Source organism: Mixophyes fleayi, chromosome 3 (genome assembly GCF_038048845.1).
Source record: "Mixophyes fleayi isolate aMixFle1 chromosome 3, aMixFle1.hap1, whole genome shotgun sequence".
NCBI lineage: Eukaryota > Metazoa > Chordata > Amphibia > Anura > Limnodynastidae > Mixophyes > Mixophyes fleayi.
The window spans coordinates 327,018,098-327,044,044 of record NC_134404.1 but is presented as its reverse complement, the minus strand read 5'-3'; the positions used below and the strand labels follow the sequence as shown (position 1 = coordinate 327,044,044).

Below are 25,947 nucleotides of genomic sequence, written 5' to 3'. Positions count from 1 at the left end.
TGATAATGATAGAAAATGTTCCCGTTGGATTACAAAGACAGAAGAATTTTCTATTAGATAATGGAGAAGAATGAACACAGAAGATCTGTGCTGCTCACACTTGGTCACAAGGACTCACACTTTCCACGTGAGGTGCAGCAAGTAAGCATTTCTTTTAAATTGGGTGAAACATCAATAAGGGGAACTTTGGGTGCGATAAGGATCTGTATGTTCACACAAGTAAAAGATTGAATCGGCCCCAAGTTCTTCAACGGGCCTCACAAGTAAGTCTCTGTGCAGCGCCATGTAAGCGATTATACATATGCACCTTTATTATTTGTCTTTTACTGCAATATTTTCTGCTGAAATTGATTTACCGTTTAGGTAGTGGACTATTGCCGCCAGTGGCTTGAACGACTTACGCTGGCCACACTCTGCGATGGTGCGATATTTGACCAAAAAGGATTGCAATGGACTGGATTATTTTTGTGTCTGCTTTTAAATCCATTCAGCAGCTCACGCTACCTCAGCAGTGGGCAACAGGGGGCCCACCGAGGCTTTACCTTTGGCCATCCAGTCCACTGCTCCTGACCTTATCAAAATGGAGTCAGCCCACTTCCGGGTCACATGACCTCCTCTGCATAGTGCAGGGAGGTCACATGGTATACCCGGAGAAGGATGGAGTGCTCTGTGCTCTTCCTTCTTCCTCTGTGTGGCCCCTTTGAAGGCTGGAGGGCCGCACATGCTTATAGCTTCCCATGTGATTCTACCACACACCATGAGCACCAATTGACTGGCATTATGGTCAAGAAACTGATCATGTTGTTCTGACGGTGGATGCTCAAAATCATCCATTGAATTGTTCACTCTCTCAATGCTTTTTCTGTAATAAAATATCAGGTCATACATGATGTTATGTTCACATATTTATCTTTGAATTTGTCTGGTCAGGTCATTAATATGTATATAGGCATTCCTGTTTTCTTAGTTAAACAGCTCACTTGACAAACAGTTACTTAGGTACCTAAGAACATGCAGGTGCCTTATAGTGTGCAGCCAATCTGTTGTACCTGAAGGTAAAATATTATCGTCTCACAGCAATGATACGATCTAACACTGAACCATTTCATCTCTTGTGACAATCACAGCTATTATCTGTCTCAGTGGTCCGGTTGGCGAGCGCTGGAACATTCCCGCTGATTTAATATTGTCTGATTGCTCTCTTCTGCTTCATATGAAAAATGTATTTTTGTCTTTTGAAGGTTAGTTTTTATGTTTCAACCATGCCGGATGTTAGTAGTGTCACACACAATTTGTAGCCAGGCTTTACTGGTCAATGCAGTGGTGTAACAGCATAGATCATAGAATAGGTTATCACCATGTTTTTAAATTTATGGGCATACTTATAAAAGGGTGAAAAGCCCTATTGCCGGCAAAAATTGGTGTTTTCATCGGCAATAGGGTTTTTCTACTTTGCCCGCTGGCATTGACTACATAACAATCATTGTGGCGGTACATATACCACTGCCTTACTTGTTGTGAGATCGCCAACTCAGGATGCCGATAACAGAAGACATGGATGGAAACAATGCTTATTTGAATAAAGCATTTTTTTCATTGGACAGTAGTTTTTAAATATTTTTATTCTTTTTTTAAAAAAATATTTTAAATCTAATTTTAACCTTGTTTTCCAACACATTAGTGGAACTTATAGCCTAATTCTGGTCTTTCCGTTCTATTGCACATGCTCCAGACGGGTAGCCTGGAGATGTTTTCTTGATAAATTGCATCACTAAGTGATTTTTATTATCGTTGCAGTAAGTAACGATAAAAATCTGCCTTGTGGCCACACCATGGTATCCTAGCAGGGGTATAGCAGTCCGAAGGACTGCCAGGGTGCCCAGATGCACCCTGTGCCCGGTGGGATTCGGACTCCGAAGGCTAATGTCATATGGGCAGTTTATGTGCCCATGTATTTTACCCTAGGTAACTCTGAGCTTTCACACTATGATTTCCAGCTCATAACAAGCATAAGTGCAGCCTGCTATGCGATTACGCAAAGCACGCATATGCCGCTAGCTTGCTGATTGGTGTGTACATCTGCTCACAGCTCACATGACAGAGTGGTGTTGAGTGTGGGAGGTGAAGAGAGGATGGGGACTCTTCAAAATGTTGCTTTGGGACACTTTATTTCTAGTTTCGACTCTGTAGGAGGGTTTCTTACAAAAGAGAGGTCAAATGCTATATTTCATCTTAACTCAAAACAAAATATATAATGCAAACCAATATCGCTTTATAGTTTGCTAAAAATGTGTGAACTTGGATGGCGAGCAATGGTTACTTCTAGGACTGTAATCTTCATATGGGACAAATAGGTACATTGTCTAGCCCAGCACGGTACAAGGGCCATATACATTTTTATGTTCATTTAATTTACTTTTTCTTTTACATTTCTTTTTTTTGCTACCTTGGTGATTGATATCTTCTACTTTTCCATGTAAAAATAATAGAGAGTGAGAGATGGATAGAGGATTGTGAGAAATATCAACGCAAAATATTGCCTACATATCTTTATATGCCCAGCACACTAGGGATCCTGTAAAGACCACCAGACACTAGCTGGGGGTCAATATATTTTGAAACCTATCAGGATAAAAGTTACCACTTTGGGAAATGGTGAAGTTCACTTGTGTGATGGAGACTGAGATCTCCCAGTGACATAAATCAATAAGTGTTTCATTCAACTGGGCTAGACGTGTAACACTATGGGGGTAAATGTATCAACAGTTACTCAAAACCACCGATTTTCAGCTGTTTGCCGTCATTTTTTTAAATTTTATTAAAGGCAAAGCCCAAAATCTTCAAAAGGTCCACACATTTTCCTAAATTTTGATAATGAAAAAAATATTCCAAAAATGACCTTGACACACCTACATCATTTATCCCAATATGCCCCCACATGTCCTTCAGTTGCTCCAAATTAGCCCCACATGCACTCAGACTCCAACAAGCTCTCATCTCAGATCCCTCATGCACTCCAAAATTCCCCCCACATGCCCCTCAGACCTCCAAACATGTTTCCAGACCTCCCCACAGCCCCCTTATATGCCCATAGGACCTCCACACATGCCCATCAGACCTCCTCACATGCCTTATACCTCCCTCTCAGACCGTACCACATGCCCCTTACATGCCCATCAGACCTCCACACATGACATCAGACCTCCCCACACACCTTATACTTCCCTCTCAGACAGTACCACATGCCCCTTACATGCCCATCAGACCTCCACACATGACATCAGATCTCCCCACACGACTTATACCGCCCTCTCAGACCGTACCACATGCCCCTTAAATGCCCATCGGGCCTCCACACATGACATCAGATCTCCCCACACGACTTATCCCTCCCTCTCAGACTGTACCACATGCCCCTTAAATGCCCATCAGGCCTCCACACATGACATTAGATCTCCCCACACGCCTTATACCTCCCTCTCAGACCGTACCGCATGCCCCTTAAATGCCCATCAGACCTCCACACATGACATCAAATCTCCCCACACGCCTTATACCTCCCTCTCAGACCGTACCGCATGCCCCTTAAATGCCCATCAGACCTCCACACATGACATCAGATCTCCCCACACGCCTTATACCTCCCTCTCAGACCGTACCGCATGCCCCTTAAATACCCATCAGGCCTCCACACATGACATCAGATCTCCCCACATGCCTTATACCTCCCTCTCAGACCGTACCACATGCCCCTTACATGCCCATCAGGCCTCCACACATGACATCAGATCTCCCCACACGCCTTATACCTCCCTCTCAGACCGTACCACATGCTCCTTAAATGCCCATCAGGCCTCCACACATGACATCAGATCTCCCCACAGACCTTTGTTTGGCTTGCGACAGGTGGTAAATACATACATTAATAAATTTTGCTTTACATTTTAACATAAATTCATAATAAGAAAGAAAGAACATTTTATGGTTTTAATTGTCTTGACAGGTTTTAAAAATGTTGAAAAATTGTAGTTGCACAAAGTACACAGAAATGCAAAATCCTCTCTGCTCAGAAACTGAACGAGAGCTAGAGTACATATATTTTTGGACTTTATATTACTCAGGCATTACAGGATGGCATTTGAATTTGCAGAATATGTTTTATAGTGTTTCTATTCCTAGATAATGAAAGCGAGCCAAAGACGCGATTAAGCCTTACACTGACCTTAACATTCTTCATTGCACATTAGTACTCATCAGAAACCCAATAAATGTGCAGTTTTATATTATTGCACACATTTGGCTTTGCAGAATATGCTGACTAAGCAATGTGACCTATACACCTCTCCATGGAAGTTGTCACAATAAAGCTTGCTATAATGGAGCCATCAGCAATAGGGTGACAAACAAACTGTATCCGTATTAGTTACGGTAGTCACAATAAAGCACTCCAGCTTATTTTATTTGTTTAATTCTTAGGATAGAATTCTAAGGATATAGAAGGCCAAAATGTACAGTGTCTCTCCATCTGTCTGTAGAAGCACACATATTGACATTCCTGGCAACTGGCAGAGCATGCTGGGACTTGTAGCTATATGCAGCTTGCTTCTGGGTTATAGAGTCATTCACACACCCACAATTTGTGTTTGATTATATGTTGATATGCACAAAAATCCACTAAGGGCTTATTAACACATAAAACATAAGATAAGAAATTACAATTAATGCAAGCACCCTACATTCTGTATGAAGCTAAACCAACAGTTGCCTTGGCCAGATGTGGAACAGTGCATTGTCAAGCCCTAAAGTAAAATTTGTGTAGGGACTTGTGTGTTTTCAATACAGTGGAGCTCTATTGAGAGCTGAGCTGGGGCATCAGCAGAGCTGTCAGGGGGGAAGCGGAGCACTGTCGGGCCCCCCTTGCCTCCGAGCTCTGTGGCAGCATCACCCCTGCAACCTTGATAGTTACACCACTGGCCGCGGCCAACATTGACTCATCTAAGGCCTACATTGTTTTTCGGCTAGATAAACAAACATGGTTTGCAAAGAGGTGAATATGCTACATTTATTTACCTTCAGACACAACGGCCATTGCTCCATCCTCCTCTGGCCCATCCTTCTGGTCCTCCTGTGTCTCCTCCTCCGCCAGCATCTCCTCCACCTCTGGGACATGGGCTGCCAGTGTGGCGGCTCTCTGTATTCGTGGCTTGTGAAACACACAACAAAGTAGTATCATTTTTTTTGGTTTGCAATCAATAACTAACAGGTCTAATGCACGTTTAGTCCAAGTTATCGTTTATTTATTTTAAAAAAGGAACAACATCCCAGAGACATCTAGGATTTAGCCCTAAAAAGAACAATTTTCCTTAGGAAATTTAATGGCTAACTTACGCTTCCTAATCTTCCTCAACAGTTTAGGCAGGAGGTAAGGCTGCCTCAGCCATAAATTGCTCCATCTGTTGTCAAGCTGCTTAACGGAGAGTTTGGTAGCTAGCTCATGATGAATTCAGCGCTTAGTGGCTTTATAGGCCTTGTTTTTGTCTATGCTCCTTGTGCCAGTACCGCAATACTGAGGTACCTGTCCATGCACTCAATGAAAAGCAGGAGCTTCTCTGCTGAGCCTCCCAACCTGCATTGCTTGCAATTGAATGAAGATTTTCAACAAACGTAGTGCAGATTAGCTGTGTGACATTACAAAGGCTGTCCTTGTCAACATACACTTGCTGACGTGCCTCCGTGTGACAATATCATTATTTGCGTATCATAATATGTTTTTTGCAGTTACAACTAAAGTATTGCTAAGTCACATAATCTCGGAAGCTCAGATGTTCTTGAGTGGGCACAGATCAACATTGTCTGCCTCTTGGCTGGCAACCTCATCATCCTTCTCAAAAGGCACCCCACTCCTAATAGAGATGTTATGAAAAATGGTGGAAGCATTTGCATTATTGTGTGCAACCTGTTGCTCTGTGGCTAGATTTAATCTAGGGTGAGTAGCCAAGGTTGGACAGGGTAGTCGCTGTCTCCAAAAGTAGAAGATACACACTTTAGACAAAACAGCCAACCTATGTGTGTACTTGACAGTCTGAGAAATGTGTAGAATTACAGTTGGGACAAATTCTGTTATGTACTTGCCCTTAGTTTTGCCCTCATTCAAGATGGCAGTGATTGCATCATAAAGTTTCCATCTTGGATCTCTGTTATGAACTTGCCCTTACAATAGCCCTTATCCAAGATGGCCGGGACTGTCTCATGAAGATTCCATCTTGCATCCCATTTCCTGTTTGGGCCTAGAAAAGGCACTTCCTGTTATGAAGCCTTTGCACGAGTATTGTGTTTGTATCTGAACCAGATGCTTCCACAGAACCTTGCCTCCTTGTGATTTGGACTACAAGTACTTGATACATCCACCAGACCTTTATACTCTTGTTCCTTTGGACTTTATTTGTTGGACACTGGAGATTTATTTGTATACCAAAATAAATCCTTTTGAATTCAGAAATACCTGGCTATTGGGTTCGTTTGTGATACCAGAAGTGTGACAAATTCTGAACAATATATTTGAAGACGTCCATGATTCTCATGGAGCATTGTGACAACTATACTGCTAAATGTAAAGTATTACTGACATGACCTAAGTCATGTTCATAAATTTTCCGAAAATAAACATTATAATCTCACAGTCACGCATTTGCCTCTGTAAACATTTCAGCCATATTACTAATTGCCTCATCATACGGAATCAGCACTCTCTGGGAATTTGGCAATATTGCTACGGATGAGGAAAGAAGTATCACATACAGCCAGAACATTGATGGAATTAAAATGTTTTCAATTCTGAAAAATTAATTTTCCCAATAACATGAGTATTACATGAGCACTATGCCTTCATGGCATGCAGAAAACCAGCAATGTTATAAAACTGCTGTTTTAAAAGGAAAAGAGATTTCTCATCCAATGGCAGATGAATTAACTGACTCGCAACAGGAATGCCCGCAGTAACCATATCAGTACAAGAGTGAAAACAGTCTGAGACATCCCTGCCGCCACAGCGACTGTAGGCTGGAAGGATCTAGATGCACAGACATTTAACAACAATTTAGTCAATGGACATATTGCTGTCAATCATAGGTTCTAAGTCAGTCTGCACAATGTGCAGATTGTCCATGATGATATGAGGTTGTAGCCTAAAGCAGTTTTTCACTTCTTCATCTGGCATTCCACGTGACCTGTAGACACACTTCATGGGACCGAGATGATGTTGTAGTTCCCGGTGGCAATGGCGACAACATCACTGGCCAAAGAATTTAACTAACTGCAACAAAATTCTATATGCCAGAAAAACACAGAAAAATTATTACAAAAAGTATTAATAATTAATGCTGACATTATTTACAAAAAAAAGCATAATGTTCGCTAAAACTTTAAAAACAAATTAAGTAGGTATGTCATCACAAAAATCCATATACAAAATTAGCAAAATAAAATTTAAATAAATAATAAATACATAATAATTTAAATAATAAAAGTACATAAGGTTATTATAAGCAGAGAAAAAACTTCTGCTGGTAGTAATCTTGTCATGTTCTGTTTACAAATGATCACAATTCTGAGGGGAAAGGGAATTAACAAACACTTCAAGACAGAGGGTAACGTATTTATAGTAGAAAATTTAAAAGTCAATAGTTGCAGACTAAGCATACACAATGGCATAAGCCTAGCCAAACATAACTGTAATGTAATTTCCTAAGCATAAACGCTAGCGGACATTTCTTTTGCTAATCGGTGCAATAAATACAAATAACATTTATATACCTCTACAAAAGCACTGTCTGACTGCCAAAATCCCACAATCAAACATCCGCTCAATCTTGTAATATAGCTGCGAGCAATGAAGAAAGTGGTATTAGCTGTAGAGGTGATTCCGCAATCATCCAATCAGAAGCGATTAGGTAATTTTGCCAGTCATCATTAAAAGGTGCCCTGTAGCTGGTACAAAAAATATGCCTCCTTACAGGCATATGTACATATCTGTGCTGGTCTGCATGAGCCGCATTTGCATGAACACACCCTTTCTGTACTCACCCAGTCTCAGACTTCCCATGCCCTCCCCTGTTTGCTTCTTCAGTCATAGAGAGTTGTCAGATGTGAGCAAGTCTGCATGCGCATGTATAAAGCGGTTTCTCGCAAGTTTTACTATCCAACACGCATAGCACTGATTCTGCATCACCCTCATGCCATCAGCACCTTTTTTTGGTGACTGGGGGTCTGAAACTCCTTTTTCCCTAGGTGGCCTTATGGCTCTGGAGAATGGGGAGGAGCCGTCAGTGCCACCTTAGGGCCCGAAGGAGAAGGCCCAACTTGCTCACAGGACCCCAGTAAGAGAGCCGGGGGGAGGGGGGGGGGGGGTCTGGTGCGTGATACCCTAAGATCACTACCTTCTGGGATACAATACAAGCCCTCCTCAATGTCATGTTGGAGGCATCTGTTCAATGAAAACATATGGACCTTCCTTTTCTGTTACCTCCTTCCTCCCCTCCAGAACTTCACCAATCAGTCCAAGAAATAAGTGTCCCATGTCCTAGCAGTTGTAAAGTGCCTCATTGCCACGAACTGGAAGAAGCCCAAGTTCCCCTCCCAGCCCTCAATATCATCTCTTATGTTGCAAACAATGTCCCCTGAGGATTTGAGTGAAGCCTTGGATGTGTCAGCCATCTGATTATGTGTTTTCATTGCCCTCCTTGATCCTTCTGTTCTTTTACATCATATAGCAGCACATTAAAAAAGAAAGGTATAATAGAACAGAAGGATGAAGGAGGTCACTGAAAATAAATAATCAGAAGACTGACAGATCCAAGACTTCATTCAAACCCTCAGGGGACATTGTTTGCAACTTAAAAATTCAATAGGACTTTCTCTGACATAATCTTTTTAGATGAGTAAGTGTCCTTTCATTACTTATACAGTCAGTTTAATGGCACTAACTGAAAGAGAGATAGGATCCTTTACGTGTTTGTTATAAAAGTGCCTTGACACACTGTGCAGGAGGGATCCCTTCTGAAAATCCATACAGTGTTCAAAGCACAAGACACAAGGTTCCTAACTGTGCAATCAGTGAACCGAAGGCTGTAACTACAGTGCAGAATATAAATGATAAATGTGGTATTACAATTTATTTGACTTTGGATAGAATGTCTTGAACTATTGGTGTTAGAACAGATTTTGTCCACACAAGAAGTATATATGATGTCCACATTTTGGTTTGCTTATTCAGCAATTGGCCCTTCGTAGGAATTTCCTGAAGCAAAATGTTCTTCAGGGTATTAGCTCTTTTAAATATCTCTCCCATTAGTAGTTTGGTAACGTGTTGTCACACATTAAAATATGCCAATATATTTTGATTAGACAGTCGCTTAGATTTATTTTTATAACTAGTGAAGAATGAAGATTGTGATGGAGTCTTCCTCATGTGTAGATTATTTTTAGTTAATAGTATTGTTCTAGCTATATCTGGGGCTCTTTTTATGATACCACAAAAAAAAGAATCAGCATATACTTTGTCTTTGAATTTTATCGAATAAATATCCTACTCAAAATACAAGACAGAGGAATAGTTTATCCTAATTCTACTAAATTGACCAAATGGCAAATTCTTGCCTCAGACTAAATAAAATTGCATGTGACAAGTTTGAAATACGTACAGGTTACCATATGTCAGCCTGGTTACCCATACATCCAGAAAATGAACAGTTGTACTTCAGAAGTAAATATCATTGTTGGTGAATTAATATTATGATTTAGACCAGGGGTGGCCAACCGGTTGGAGCCTAAGAGCCAAAAATTATCTATACGGAAAAGAGACAACTTTACCTTTTTATATATGTGTGCATATACCTATACCAAGTATAAACATGCGCATACATACCGCATGCACATGTATTGAAAATATAACATAATTCACAATATCTTGCGAAGTTAAAAGAAGATATCCAACATTGCCAAAAGTTCAGAATAATCAACTCAGCTCTTACCTCGCTGCTGTGTCCAGCAGATGAGGGTTCAAAGGGCACTTACAGTCTCTCCACAGTAGCTCACGGTGCTTCTGTATCCACAGTCGCTGTGGAGGGAACTGTTAAAGTGGGGATAAAAAAAGTAATAAATGGCCAGCATGGCCCTCAAACCTCTTCACATGCCCACCCGATCTCCCCACATGCCCCTTACATACACATCAGCCTCCCCACATGTCATCAGACCCCTTCACATGCCCCTTAAAATGCCGTCAGACCTCCCCAAATACCCCTTACATAACCAACTGCCTCCCCTCATGCCACCAGATCTCACCTTAATGCCATCAGACTTCCACACATGCCTCTTACATGCCCATCAACCTGCCAACATGCCCCATACATGACAGCCTCCCCACATGCCATGAGATCTACACACAATACCTATACATGCCATCAGACTTTAACACATACCCCATACATGCCAATCAAACCTACGCACATTCCAACAGATCTCCCCATATGCCCTCAGATTTCTTTACATGCCTTTCAGCCTCTCACATGCCCGGTACGTACCTGTCACACCTCTCACATAGACGCGCAGTGGAAGGAAGGTTAGTACACTAAAGCTTTCCTCTTCCTTCCCTGATTGGATTGCTGTGATAACATGACCTCTCTGCGTTATGCAGAGCAGGTCACATGACGTGACTGCTTTTGGGCAGTCGAGCTGTCAGAAGTAGAAGTCGGCACCCGGAACATTGGGTGATACTCCTGGCCATCAGGAGCCTTAATTCTAGGGTCAAAGAGCCTCATGCGGCTCAAGATAAAAATGAAAGCCTCTATGTAACAGCAAAAACAGCACAAAGATCACGCCAATGGGACAATCAGCCTAAATGTTATGAATTTCCTTGAAAAGGTTGGAAAATGGGGTACAACCTTCGCACCCATCGCTGTGCCACACAAAGAATCAAATATGAAAAAATAAGACTGTAAAATAGAATGAATGGCATACAGTTAGATCATTTAAGTCCCTGGGGTATGGCATTATTATGGAGAAATAAATTTATAGCATTGATACCTAAGCTGTGTCTAATGGATGTATATAGTAATTACATATAACAATGAATCCAGTGGTAACAGGTTTTCAAATAATCTTACTTATACTGAAAAAATGGTGAATAGTATTAAATAATATTCCTCTGTCTTGACGATAGGCTGCAAGTAAATGCCAACAAACTGGGAGTGTATTGTAGAATACTCTAATCCTGAATGAATGGTCTCTGAGGGGGATTAGTAAAACACAGGGTCACCTAAAAGTCTATTAGCCTTGATCTTATACCTCATTTCTCTGCTTGGTTGATAGCTAATTTAGAATTGTCACATAGTTGCTTCATTGATTTTTGAACCAATGAGATTGAAGCACAATTGCTTTTTTCTATTCACAAATTGCAAGACAGATCGATAAAAAGTCCAATTCCCTTGAGAGTATTTTTAATGTCAGAAATCAGTATATAGAATAATGTCATTATTTTTACTATGTAATGCATCTGGTATATTCAAATGGGTGGAGTCACCTAAAGTGAATATCTCATCACCTAGTAAACTGGTTCAAATCAACAATAATCTCCAAAAGACTGGATCTAGTGGTTGGAGCAAAGATTAAACCTAGACAATAGGAATAGATATAGGTCTATTCCTAATTTTAGGCTTTGCTCCTAACAGGGCTTCAGTGTATGAATTGGATTTATAAGACTTGTAGTAGGTGGCGTAATCTCGGTACAAACCAGTGGCCTCAAAACAAAATAGGTTATCTATTAGGAAACATAGAGGATGGCAAACTAGGAGTATTGAATGAATACCTGGATATATAATTGTACTTGTACTTAAGTTGTATGGGGATTGTTATGTTTCCACTCTCTGATTGTGTTGGACTCATATTCAGGATTGTCTTTAGTGAACTTTTTGTTATATCTTTTCGTCATTTTAGTCTCAAATGTAGTTGATTTATTTCTTCATCCCATTTAGAAAAGGCTACATGATCTGGGGCAGCACAGTAGCATGGTGGTTAGCATTGTTGTTTCAAAGCGCTGGGGACATGACTTCAATACCAATCATTCATTTTCTGGATCTAACATTAACCAGGATGGCACGACCAATGATCAACACCTATACAATTTTCTGGATCTAACGTTAACCGGGATGACATGACCAATGATCAACACCTATACAATCCCATCACATGCAATCATTTTCTGCATGTCAGAAAAAGCCATCATTTACCTTGGCTTAGGGATCTTCCAACTGGGCAGTTTAGTAAAGTTGGAAGTAAAGCTGGGTACACGCTTCCACATTTGCCCGACATCATTCCATCGCTGATCATGATTTTTAGTCTGGATGTAAAACCAAATTAAACGATACAATGGGCTAGATTTACTAAGCTGCAGGTTTGAAAAAGTGGGGAAGTTGCCTATAGCAACCAATCAGATGCTAGCTGTCATTTTGTAAAAAGCACTAAAGAAATGATAGCTAGAATCTGATTGGTTGCTATAGGCAACATCCCCACTTTTTCCAACCCGCAGCTTAGTAAATCTAGCCCTATGTGTTTTGGGGCAATAAAACATGATCTTTGGAAGCGTACACACTAATGCGATATCTGACCAAACGGTCATTTTGGATAGGCACAATAATTGGTTGAAAAACCTGTAGTGTGTACCCAGCTTAACTGTGCCTCTGATAACAACGACAAAGTTTATCAAGATCTGGAGCCCGATTCATTAAGGAACTTAAATTAACAATGCAAGGGGTGCAAATTAGTTTTCTGTTTTGCACATAAGTTAAATACTGACTGTTTTTTCATGTAGCACACAAATATAAACTTTAATTTTCAGTGTACAAATAAGCTATCAAGTATTTGTGTGCTACATGAAAAAACAGTCAGTATTTAACTTATGTGCACAACAGAAAACTAATTTTCACCCCTTGCATTGTAACATGGTTTTGTCCAGGAGACTGAAATAAGAAACTTCTTAATTTAAGTTCCTTAATGAATCAGGACCCTGTTACTTACTGATGCCTAAAAAGAGTCCAATAAATAGAAAAACATGGTTCTATTAACTAAAAGAAGTTGGACATAATGGTCCTAATTCATTAAGGAAAAGAAAGCAAAAAAAATGAGTAACTTTGAAGGCCCAATGGGTACTGAATGTAACAATAGATTTTGATAAGTGTCTAATATCATCAATAAGCATTGGAATACATTAATGTGACAGGATGTGGGAGAGATTGTAATATATTGTTTAAAATGGCTCATACTCTGAACAACCTTCACAGAACGAGGTGCCTTTAGGAATTTTCCATAAAAAGTCTCATGGCTGAATTAGCAAAGCAAAGGTTGTTTTAAATGTGGACATAATATATATGCCTCATGTTTGGGCATATAGAGAATAATCTTACAACACACAGCTTTAACATCAATAATTCAATATCCAGAGTCACATACATTGTAATAAGCCTTCAATACTTTCGTTACACAATTAGGGGACTTAAGGTTTTTGTAGCACTGTGGATACCCCCTACACAGTGTCTTAAGGCATTTTTAGAACAAATACTTAAAAGCTCCCAGCTCCCTATCTTTTATTGGCAGCAAACATATAATTCAAATAATGGGCACTTTTGTCTAAAAGAATATGTATTGGATTTTTACGTTACAAGCAATGTCCCCTGGGGGGGTTTGAAATAAAGCCTTGGATCTGTCAGTCTTCTGATAATGTGTTTTCATTGACCTCCTCGACCCTTCTCTCTTATTTGTGTATTTTCAATTGCTTGTGTATGATAATCATTGTATGCACTTTATATATTGTTCACGATGTATCGTAGTCATTCTATATTTATCTCATATACAGATTATCTAGTGTTTTATATTAACTATAGTAATTTAAGATATTTATTGTTTTCATATTTAAATTTACTTAAGTTTAGATACCAGAAAGCTGATACGTGTGTAAGGAGTAACATTTCCAAAATGTAGTCAAAGATGTTATATTAAAAGGCCAGCCTGAAAAGTACAGTATCCGACAACCGCTTCAGTGACCCTCTGTCACCTTTATTAAGGGTCATGAGAAGCCCATAAGCCGATACTAAATTGTCCTGTTTAAATAGAGCAAACGGCGACAAAGTGGCTTCACGTAATATGTCAGTCTCTGCGTCTCACCAAGAAACCAATCAAGGAAGTAAAGCGTTTCATGGGCAGCTCGATCATATGATAAGCAGTCATTACTGTGCACACGACTATAGACCATACTTGCTTACTTTCGGCAACTGCTGTCCGAGAGAGGGGCGTCACTGGAGGGTGGAAGGGGGCGGGGCGCGGGCAAAAGCGTCATTTTGGCCCTGCCACCCACAACGAAAATTCCGTTTTGACGCGGAGGTGGGGCCAAAATGACATGATTCACCGCGAATCGCGTCATTTTGGGAAGGCAGTTGCGGGACGCGAGAGACTTGCCTGCTCTCTTGGGAGTCTGTTCGACCGACCCGAATTTCAGGAGTCTCCCGGACATTCCGGGAGAGTTGGCAAGTATGCTATAGACCCACCATCAGCCACTTGCTGACGTGCATAAATGTTGTCATAGCAACTCAAGGCGGGTCTAAATAAACATACATTTCATATTACAGACATTTTACGGCTGCAGACTAAAGTCAAATGTCAATAATATTATCATCATTGTTTATACAGTTCCACTGTTATTAACATTGTTATACAGTGCTTTCCCGATTAGAACTTACAATCTAAATTCCCTCACACACTAAGGTCCATTTTAGTTGGCAGCCAATTAACCTTCTAGTATGTGGGAAGACACTGGAGCACCTGGAAACCCACACAAACACAGGGAGAACATGTAAACTCCACGGCACTGGTTGGTTTTTTAAATTAGTGAGGCAGCAATGCTAACCACTAAGCTACCATGCTGCTCATATAATATCACGTTAATCAATGCAATAAGTGGATAGGCAATAAGAAGGATGTAGTCCGCTGATGGACATCTGACGGGAAAACCAACAAATTCATTTGAACAATGAATGTTGAGAGGATTATAAAGAGCCTCATTTGCTTTTTCCATCTCTCCGATAAATCAATCCATGTATAGAAACAACATTGGTAACTATCAAAAATATTATAAATAGCTCGTCAAGCCAAAATCATCATTCAGTCTCTCTGAGTATTGAAGCGATCAACTCATTGATCCACTGTGGTTCTTTCTTCAGTCACCCCCTCTACACAGGGCTGTAACTTGTTCAATCAGCGTATGGTGAAAATCCAACAATTAATGTGCAGATTGGACAAATGTCTATCAACCAGTAGTGTATTGGTATGAGAAATGTCACTGACGCTAAGTAAAGCATTCGTAATAGAGGAACGATGGAGTCCAATATGTTCTTTAACATTCTGCTGCACCATTCGTCATGCTATTGGTTCAGCGATAACATAAAATAAGTTATAAGTATTCTTAAAAAATAAGAATATTTTTTCACATGCATTATATATTGTATTTATTACTGTGATGTTATTTACAGCATCTTTCATTTAGTCTGCAACCATATAATTTCTGTTTTATGATACGATTTTCTATATTCGTTATACTTTTTCAGTATCTTTCTAATTTTGTCATTCAGTTCTTATTGTTTTTTATATGTGGTCAAGTGCACAGTAATGTATGTTTATTTAGTCCACTTTGAGTTGCTATGGCAACATTTATGCACATCAGCGTGCGCTGCTGCTCTTGTGGGCGGCACTGATTGGAGCGTGCGGGGGAAGATAGCAATCCGTGGTTAGTTTTAGCTACTGGGGGTATATTGCTCTGTGTGGGGACTACACTCATGGATGGAGTTTATTCTTGTTACTTACCGGTAATTATCACATTGAAATGGAAGACAAACTGTGATAAATATGGCTTTCCACGTTAATGTCTCTGGGTTTTTTTTCTCTTAAAAGGCTCTTGTAAGTCAAACACCCAATTCTTTCTTATTTTAAGAAAACATTCAATCTTTAACCCCAGTATGACTGTAGGTTTCTCAGTTTTTTTTATATATAACTGAATGTTATATATTTTTGACATATAGAAAGTCACTTACCTTGGGTAATTGCTCAGCATTAATGAATATCACTCCGAGTGATTCTAATGTACCTCACTCTGAGTGTATTTACTTGTAAAACAGAAAAGTAGCTATTGAACAAACATGTTTTTTTATTTATGTATTTAAGTATTGTTAATTGTAACATTTGTGGTATACATTAATATAACCAGAATCATGTACCCTCTGAAGTTAAGGAGTGGGACCAGACATTTTTACTGCATGGTAACATCAGGGCCGGTGCTAGGGTCCTTGGCCCCCCAGGCACACTTTCAAAATCCGCCCCTTCCCACGTCTTTCCTTACCTTAACTTGGCTCCATAAAGCTGCTCCTCTCTGCCGGGTTCCGTCTCTCACTGACACTGTTGGGCCAAGATGATGATATCTCGCCCGACAGTCAGTGAGTGGAGGGGAGAAGACGGAGTGCCCCATCAGCATGTTGGAGGGGAGGGCGGCGGTGGTGATCCATAGCCCCTCCCCCCTCCCCGTGGATCTATCTGAAGCTGTGCGGCGACCGTGGAAGGTATGGTCAGCGGTCGCCGCACAGTTTTAAAGTAATTTTAATTCTGTGGCGCCCACCAGAGCCCAGCGCCCTAGGCAACTACCTAACCTTGCCTAATGGGAGCGCCGGGCCTGGGTAACATTCAATTGTAAGACTGATGTTGGACAGATAGGGGCCTAATTAGGGGCTACTGTGCTCCAGAATAAACTTTTGCAAGAATCTTCTTTACCATTTTGCCACCAATTAGAGCATTATAACATTCATGATGCAAGACCAACCTGTAGCCGATCATTGTGTTAAAGGATATGAGTGGGATAATTTAAACAAGAAAATTTTACTTAACTAATGGTCCTGGACAGGAAATCGTTTCTCATGCCGAGGAAGACATTTTTCAAACTGTTAGCAGGGTTGTTTGAGCCTAATGTAAATCTCCTTGGGGAAAGGCTCTCCTGCACAGGACCATTAGACACATTGCCGGATCTGCCAGTCTGGGGAGCACAGGTCTGTTATCTCACCTACTTCTACCAAAATGGAATGGTGCAGTTTTAGGTGGAGTTGTCCTTGTATATTCAAAACAGCATATGTGAAACACATCTCTATACGAAACCCATTGTATACACCAAGCTATTTTAAAGTAAAAGTTACAATGAATATTTGAGATTCTATTTATGGGTTTCATACATATAAGCAAAAATTCATCCTCAGAAAATAGTACCTGAAATAATTCTATTATATAGACCAAAAAATTGCAGTTACGTAGAATGGTCTCTGTAAACAGTAGTCTAGCTGGTTAATCTTAAAAAATGCACAACAACTTCCAGGGAATTATTATCCCTCCTTAGTGTGGAGTAATTGGAATTCTGGAAACGATAAACTAAAGTGCTAGCTCTAGAAGGTACAATTGAGAAACAAGCGCACACTGGTTTACATAGGTTTGTGTCTGCCTTCAAGATGAATCTTGTAAATACAGCTTCCATTCTATTAGATAAGCAATTGCACATTTCTATTTTCCACAATTAGTTATTATTATTTATTACTTATTATTTTATTATCTTACAACTCTTCCACCATTCCTACTTTCCTCCTTCCATCATAGTTCAGTCCCCAGAGTTGCACCATCAAGTTGGTCTAAATCCTGTCAACGCTTTGTTTTCAGTTTCTATCCCACCGCTGGCACCAGCTAAGTCACGCAGACTTGTGACTAACTTTGTGGGGACAAAGAATAACTCATTAAATTATTCCACTTCTTGACATGATATTTCATATACAATTTATATCTCACTTTCTTTTCTCAGACATAGGTTACTGGTTACTTTAAATATCTAAAACATAACGTATATATATATAGCTTCTGATAAATAAAATGATCCAACAATAGGAAACATAAGCTGTGTTCTACGTTAAATGTTATGTATTAAAAGTCTGTCAATGTGTACTTTTGTCATGGGTATCTTATACATGTGTAATAACCTTGAGAGTGTTTCATCAGCCATGAGCATATATGTGGACATGACCTTGGTTGAATAGCAGAAAATTTACAGTGATCGTTGTATTAAGTAATCTTATGTTACTGAATGGAAGTCATAGCAAGGAATAGACAATATCACTTGGCAGGATTGGTTTATATTCCACAGAGTATAAAGAGTATTATTGTGGTATTACACACACTGTTCTTATATATTGAACACACACAGTGTATTATTTGTCTTTTAAGTGCCCTGTAATGCTGACCATGTCCAATATGGCAGTTGATATCAAGGGGTATATTTACGAAACTGCGGGTTTGAAAAAGTGGAGATGTTGCCTGTAGCAACCAATCAGATTCTAGCTGCCATTATGTAGAATGCACTAAATAAATAACTAGAATCTGATTGGTTGCTATAGGCAACATCTCCACTTTTACAAACCTGCAGTTTAGTAAATATACCCCCAGGTATTTCTTCCGCTATCGCTGCTTATATATGATTATATTATGACTCCTGAAACCAATAGAATCATTATGTGACGTGAAGGAAAATGTAGTTGCAGGATGATCACTATCGACCTCTTTGTGGCATTATTCGGACAGTGAACCTGTTGTTCGGCACTGAGGCCTGGTGGTAGGATCAATCAATTTGTGTCCATCTTAGGATACAAATTTAACGCAAAACAGAACATTAGGTTTTTCAACATTCTACCCACAGTAATGATTAATTTAGGCCAAAATTAGGCTAAATTGATTATTTTACCAGCAATACTGAAAGGTTTTACTTATTTGAAAAATGGGTGATATTCATGGACATACTCAGTAAATGAGACCTATGATAAGTCTGTCATCACTCTGGATAGGTTCCACCGAGGCTGCAGAGTGTCATATACATCAAATAGGTGAACTGCATTTTTAAAAATGTGCTATGAAGTTACTGTGCACCTGTCACTTACAAAGAACGTAGGCAGCCATTTTGTGGCATGACATCACTGAGGCTCTTGATGATTCAGCCCTCAAATTGACTGCCTCCATTGCATGTAGCCAATAGGTGCTCTTAAACTGCCTCCTGAATAGTAACATGCCTCTTGTCTTGTCCTTGCAGGTAAAGGTGACGTTTTCGGAGACATATTTTGGAAGGAGACCACTCTTGCTCCATCCTGCGCTAATGTTAGAGCTTTGACATACTGTGATCTGCACGTCATTAAGAGGGATGCCTTACAGAAAGTTCTGGAATTCTACACTGCCTTTTCACACTCCTTTTCCCGAAACCTGATCCTTACTTATAACCTGCGTAAAAGGGTGAGCGGAATTCTATGTCCCGTTTTTTACAGTTTATTATCATTTATCATGTACAATTTCGTAAAGTTTTTATTGATATTGAAAGATTCAAATGTATAATAAAAATGTAGATATAAACATACAAATTTAACTAATAGCTGTAAAAATAATGTATGTTTGCCTTAAAAATTTAATTGGTAATTTCCTGTATGTTTGTAATGAATTATTATTACTCAATCCTACTTTTTATATTCTTTCGGGAGCAAGTATGAAAAGTAGGTGTGGGAAGGGGCGTGTTAATGCAATTTGCATCATCAAGTGGGCGGGACAAAGTGTAAGATGCCACAAATCGCATCATCGCGCCTCTGATCACGGATGGCTGGGCTTGGTAACATTATGACACGTTCCTGCCCCCCTTGCTGTCCGGCGAGCTGCCTTCAGTGAGAACTGCCTACTCAATGGGAGTCCGTGAGCTCTGTTAACAAATCAGGAGTCCCCTGGACATTCTGGGGGACTAGGCGACTTTGTTATTACAATTATCACTATTATGCTGACCACACAAGGCCTCAAATCAGCGCCGACTACTTATGGAGTTGGCTTACATTTGATTCAAAGGACTAATATACAATAAAGCAATTTAATTTAATGTTCCACTCCCCCCCTATGTGATAATGCAGCTTGAAAGAAATATGTGTGTATATTTATTTACTAAAGCGTCTAAAAAGGGAAAGTGGAGGTGTTGCCTATAGCAACCAATAAGATTTTAGCTATCATTTTCTAGAAAGTACTAGATAAATGAGAGCTAGAATCTAATTGGTTGCTATAGGCAACACCTGCACTTTTTCTCTTTAGACGCTTTAGTTAATATACCCCCAAGGCAACTTATAGTAATGATGATAATCAATAAAAGATACCAAAAACATGTTTCAATGCAATGATGCAGTGAAGAAGAGAGAACACAATTAGTGTTTGTAAAAGTAGCATTATATGCTTAATTATTGTTGGACTTTTTATTTGTGTTTATCCCTTATCTGTATTTTTTTTAAACTTTTTTTTTTATATTTTCTTGATGCAACGATCACAAGTAACTGTATTTTTTTTTCTCCCATGACTCACTGGTGTATATTGTGTTCATTGTTTTAAAGGTGACATTTTTATTTTGTGTTATTTTTAACCAACGAGAGAAAAAAAATGTCATTTGTGTCACTAATAGGATGCCAGGAGACCAATTCTGAACTTGTGCTTGGGGTTAGTGTATGAGTCAGAGACCTCTGTGAGATTTATGCCTTTAAACTTGAGTGCTTTGAGTGAAGCTGAAATCTGTCAGTGGAGGAGTTGGGAATAGTGCATGGCTTGCAGACCTGGAAAGGACAGAGATGGCGCAGTTCAGATTCTATAGGTCTCTGTCAGTCCAGAGAGAGTTGAGGCTTGCTGTTATTTCTTTCATGAAATCATTACAGGGATTACCTCTGAAGAGGCAACGAATTCAATGTCAACCATTTGTCACAAATGTCACCATGCGATTGAAAAGCCACATGATCTCACAAAGCCACATTCTAGATGTTCTTTGGTTCTTATGACCATATCTCCAGAGATTCCTGTACATATGTATTTATATCAGTAAATGTAACATGTTCATTGGCCATTCCAGAACAGTGTGGTGGCCAAGGTTGGTTTTAGTTGTGTACATGATGGTAGAAGCAGAGCTGCTCTATTTAGCAGGGTGCTGCTGGGTCGGAGAATCCGGTACACTGATTCTGTCTATTGTGTGTGTATGTTAGGGAATTTAGACTGTAAGCTCCAATGGGGCAGGGACTGATGTGAGTGAGTTCTCTGTACAGCGCTGCGGAATTAGTGGCGCTATATAAATATCTGCTGCTGATGATGATGATTGGTGGATATTCCATCCACTCACCAATCAGAGTGCCAGATACCCACTTGACAGTCTTTGTATTCTGATTGGTGAATCATTTGTCCTATCTACCAATCAGTGCTGGGAGCCATCATGTGGGGGTGACAGCTTCTGGCACTCCCCCTCCTGGGCACTGAGAGACAATGCAGGAGTGAAGGGCTGGTGAGTAAACTGCTGCAGTCCGGTGTCTGCTCTGAAAAATCCACCAGGAATTTGGGTGGTCTGCATTGTAGAGAGATAAGAAATTGGGGGGTCTATATTGTAAAGTCACCAGAGATTTGAGGTCTGCATTATTTTGTATGTATAGATAATTTAATACATCGTTGTCATAGGGTCATGTAGTCTTTTTTTGCTGCAGTTATTGGGTCAGTTGATGGATTGTACATGCTATACCACCATTACACATCACCATGGGGGCATCACTCGTCGTAGGATTTCAGAATTGGGTGAAGTAGGGCAGCATGACTGAAGTTAATATTGGGGTTTAAGGTTTGGGTTGTATTGCAACTTCCATTTTACAGTAGATGGCTCCACGGTAAAGCAAAATACTAATTTGTAACTAAGATCAGTTCATTTAAATTCATCAGCAGATATTGCTGTGTTTGTCCTATGTTAATCTCCGGTATAGATCGCCCAATGCTGGTCCTTCACTTTCCAGCCTGTTATTCCAGAGACCGTAAAGTAAAGCTGGGTACACACTGGAGCGTTTCCCTCCAATAATCAGGCAAATCAGTCGACAATCAACTGTTCGGTCGGAAGTCGGGTTAGAGTGTATAGTGACACGATGGTCGAAAGTCGTTCTAAAGTGTGGAATGTCGGCTCATTTGGTTGGTAGTACTAATATTTTCCGACCAATCAACGACCAATCTTGTAGTGTGTATGCACTCATGCTGACGATCTCCATAGAGTTTACAGAGTCGGGCTCTTTTCAGCCAATGTTAGAGATGAATGTGTCGGGGGAATAAATGTAGAGAGTGTTGTAGAAGGAATAACTCATTTGTTCGTTCTGAGACAGAATGTTTTGTTTCAGAGTCACAGAAGCTAACGAAATTCGTTAGGACATGTGGATAGCTATAACAAGGCAGTTTTAATCAGTGTGACAATGTGACAATAATGAATGAATGAATATTGTGCTGTCATTCTCTGATGACTGGAGGACCAGATGAAGAGCACAGATCTGAAAGTAAATCGTGTCAGTGTGTATACATGAATCGTCAGACTGATCAGACCTTCAGTCGTAGGTACAATCGTTTGAGATAACGCATCGGTCAGAAAATTCTTCAGTGTGTACCTAGCCTTAGAAAGGAAGAAGAAAAATGTTTGGTTTTTTTAAATCAAGATTTATTCTCAAATATAAATAATAACTGACTTACATAATAGATAATATTGGTTACCGGAGATTGCTACAACTAATAATTAGCGATGCAGTATTATCTATAAATATCCGTTATTCTTTACAGATGTGAATAAATCTCAGTTTTAAAACCAATTTGTTCCCCTTTTCTAGTTTATTCAAATTCCTGATTGCCTCATTATTCCGGATTGATCAATTGGTTCATTAGATTTTATTAGATACGGAAAAAGTTGAGAGTTTTCCACTTTCATTACATTCATTACAAATAGCATTAATATGAAACATATATGTATAGCAGTTTATCAGGGAATGGAAATCACCTTGAAAATTAAGTATAAGATTTTAATTATAAACAGAATAAAATAAGAGCTGTGAAAACCTCACTATATGTCATCAATATAAATGCTCACATTATTTACATATATCTTATCCAACTGAAGTTACTTGGCAGTAAATAGCTTTTTCTGGAAAATAAAAGCTTACCTTCGTTATCAACATTTATTTATATAGCGCCAGCAAGTTCCGTAGCGCTTTACAACTGGGAACAAACACAGTAATAAAACAATATTGTGTAATACAGACAGACAGAGAGGTAAGAGGGTCCTGCCTGCAAGCTTACAATCTATGCGAATACCTTATACTGTGTGATGTCAAATCTACCAGGTTACAGTTTACAGCCACATAAATAGATTGAATATATACTGTACAGTAAAGACTGGCTCTCAGACAGCTGAATACTGACTGTTCTATGCCAAACACTGACTTCTATACCAGACCTGAGTGACATCACAACAGCTATTTATGATGTCAGTCAGTCACATGACTGGCTTAATCAAACGAAACTTGAATCTTAACATGCCTGTGTTTTGTAACTGGATGCAGATAAATTACATCTGTTTACAACATTTTAATTAATGCGATTTTAGATATTAGTTGATAATACTATTTTTTATTCTTAGTAATGACTGTTTTCAAGCCATATACAGATGTCGGGGGTTTTATACTTGAACATGAATGTTCTTCAATGACAACAATAATTTCAAGTAATAGAAATGAGAGAACCTTGTGATACAATTTGCAGCTGGTTTAGCTAATTAATTTCTGTTAGTTTTCATTTTCTGCTCATTTAGATGTCCCAGGTTTTGAAAAGGGCAGGGATAGAATAGCCTGCTGCCCATCACATCTTTAAAATGTTTACAGCAGCACATAGTATTTCAGGAGCTGAGCGTACTGATCTTGTGTGTGAGAAATAGTGACCTGTCCACTATAGTGATTGTGTGGGGACATAGCTGCATGTGACAGGGGCAGTGTCATGATGTGAGGAGAGGAGAGGGGGCAAAACGTAAGCCACAGATTGATAGTTAGATATTGGAAGAAGCAGGGTCCTCTATCAGCACAGAGTAGTGATGAGAGGCTCCTGTGAGACAGGTACAGGAAAACTGTTCAGTCAAACATACCTTTATATGAAACATATATTTTGTTTATAAATTATATTAAAATACCAGTGAATGACAGATAATGCAAATGTCAAACTATTTGTGAAATATTTCTAATGGTTCCTTTTCAAAACATTTCTTTAAGAATTAATACACAAAGTTAGATCAACGCAGGGCACCTTTGGGCACACCTCCCAAACTTGCCTCTTCTTCAATGGGGACAAAACTCATGATGGGGCATGGCCACGCCGCTGGGGGCAAGCCTAGCGCTTTGAAAGTGCTATTCTGCTGCGTAACCCTCTTCCTCCCCTTCAAACAAACATTCATTGCCATGAGCACCAGTGGCAGCTGTGCACGTAAACAGGAAATACCTCCTAACTTTCCCACCCGTCGGACACAGCTGTTAATGAAACCATTTAATGTGCGTTCTCAGAGTGTATTAATATTACAATACAATATACAATGCTAGCGAATCAGCCTGTGCACACAAGCTTTCCATGAAGCGTTCCATTTGTTTCGCCTTACTTCACTTCAATGTCATCGTTGCATATAGTGGCGTTCAACGGGAGCTAAAAGTACAACAGAAGTCAATCCAGAGTCAATAGAAGGGGAGACAGCCTTTGTCACCAAGGACCAGGGCCGGATTAACCATAGGGCTAACTGGGCTACAGCCCAGGGGCCTATGGCATCCAGGGGGCCCTTGAAAGTGCTCAGCAGCAGTATTGATCGGTTGGGGGCGGGGGCGCCCCCGGCGCGGTCAGTGCCGCTGAGCACTTTCACTGCGGTCCTTCTCCGGCACGCAGTAGTCTCCTTACTTAGCCCAGGGGCCTCCATTCCCTTAATCCGGCCCTGCCAAGGACAAAGACCAGCAGCATGCAAGTTTGGCATTGTCTGTTGTCCTCTCTGCTAGACATCTGGACCTTTCTGTTTAGGGGGTTTGAGCTCCAAGGACAGTCACCTATAAGAGCAATAATGTGTATATGGGATCCTCAAAAACTATGAGGAATGAGGAGCTCTCAATTTTTATAAAAGTTTCATTAATAACCGGGGAAAAGTTCCCATTGATCATCTGTCTAGTGCAAAATTGAATATTTTTCAGGACATTAATCAGGGATTGTCCCCATCCTATTCACCACATACATCAACATACTCCAATAACCCACAGCTTGCAGCCATGGTTGTTAATTATTGCTTGTTGTTAATTATATGTATTTTTTTAAAAATGTTATATAAGAATATTTGCAAACGTGGTTTCTTTTTAGGAGAAAAAAGATGTAAAAAGGAAAAAAAAATCTAAAAGCATAATATACATTTTATAAACAGTATTCATGTTTCTCTTCTTTATACTAAACAATATATAGCAATAATTTCAGAAATGTATGTGCCCCTTGTGATCATGTGTATTATGGGGGTGCATGCTTTGGCAAAAATGCACCTCCTCACTTGTGCTCTCTTCCGCCCCAGCTAGCTCTTGAGGTTTGGGTATGAGTGAATCAGGGGGTTTCTGTATAAACGCCGTCAGTGGATATAGGTGTGGTAGGAGGGTGGTGCAATGTAAACACAGATCGTTCCATCGTTGATCGTGATTTTTAGGAAGTTTAGAAAACCAAATGAACAGATGCGATGTGTTTTTGCACAATAAAACATGATCGTCGGAACGTACACACTCTTGCAATGTGTGAACAAATGGTCGTGAATCATGTGATCTGCAGGATAATTGCATAGATGTGTACCCAGCTTTACAGTTGCAAATAAAGTCAACAGGTTTACATGAATAAGTCTCTCCACTAACCCACTCATCCTGTACAGTTTTTAAGATACAAATAGAACAGTTTACATACCCCTTGCTCCTACTGCACCATAACTGA

At 39.8% G+C, this 25,947-nt stretch overlaps 1 protein-coding gene across 1 annotated transcript in view; it reads left to right on the top strand.

The window, feature by feature from the left end:
- Positions 1-25,947, top strand: part of KCNH1 (potassium voltage-gated channel subfamily H member 1) — a 308,492-nt gene that overhangs the window by 174,861 nt on the left and 107,684 nt on the right. Inside the window, exon 10 of the mRNA XM_075204209.1 lies at positions 19,202-19,398. Coding sequence (XP_075060310.1) covers positions 19,202-19,398 — 197 coding nt within the window. The remainder of the gene's footprint in view (positions 1-19,201; positions 19,399-25,947) is intronic.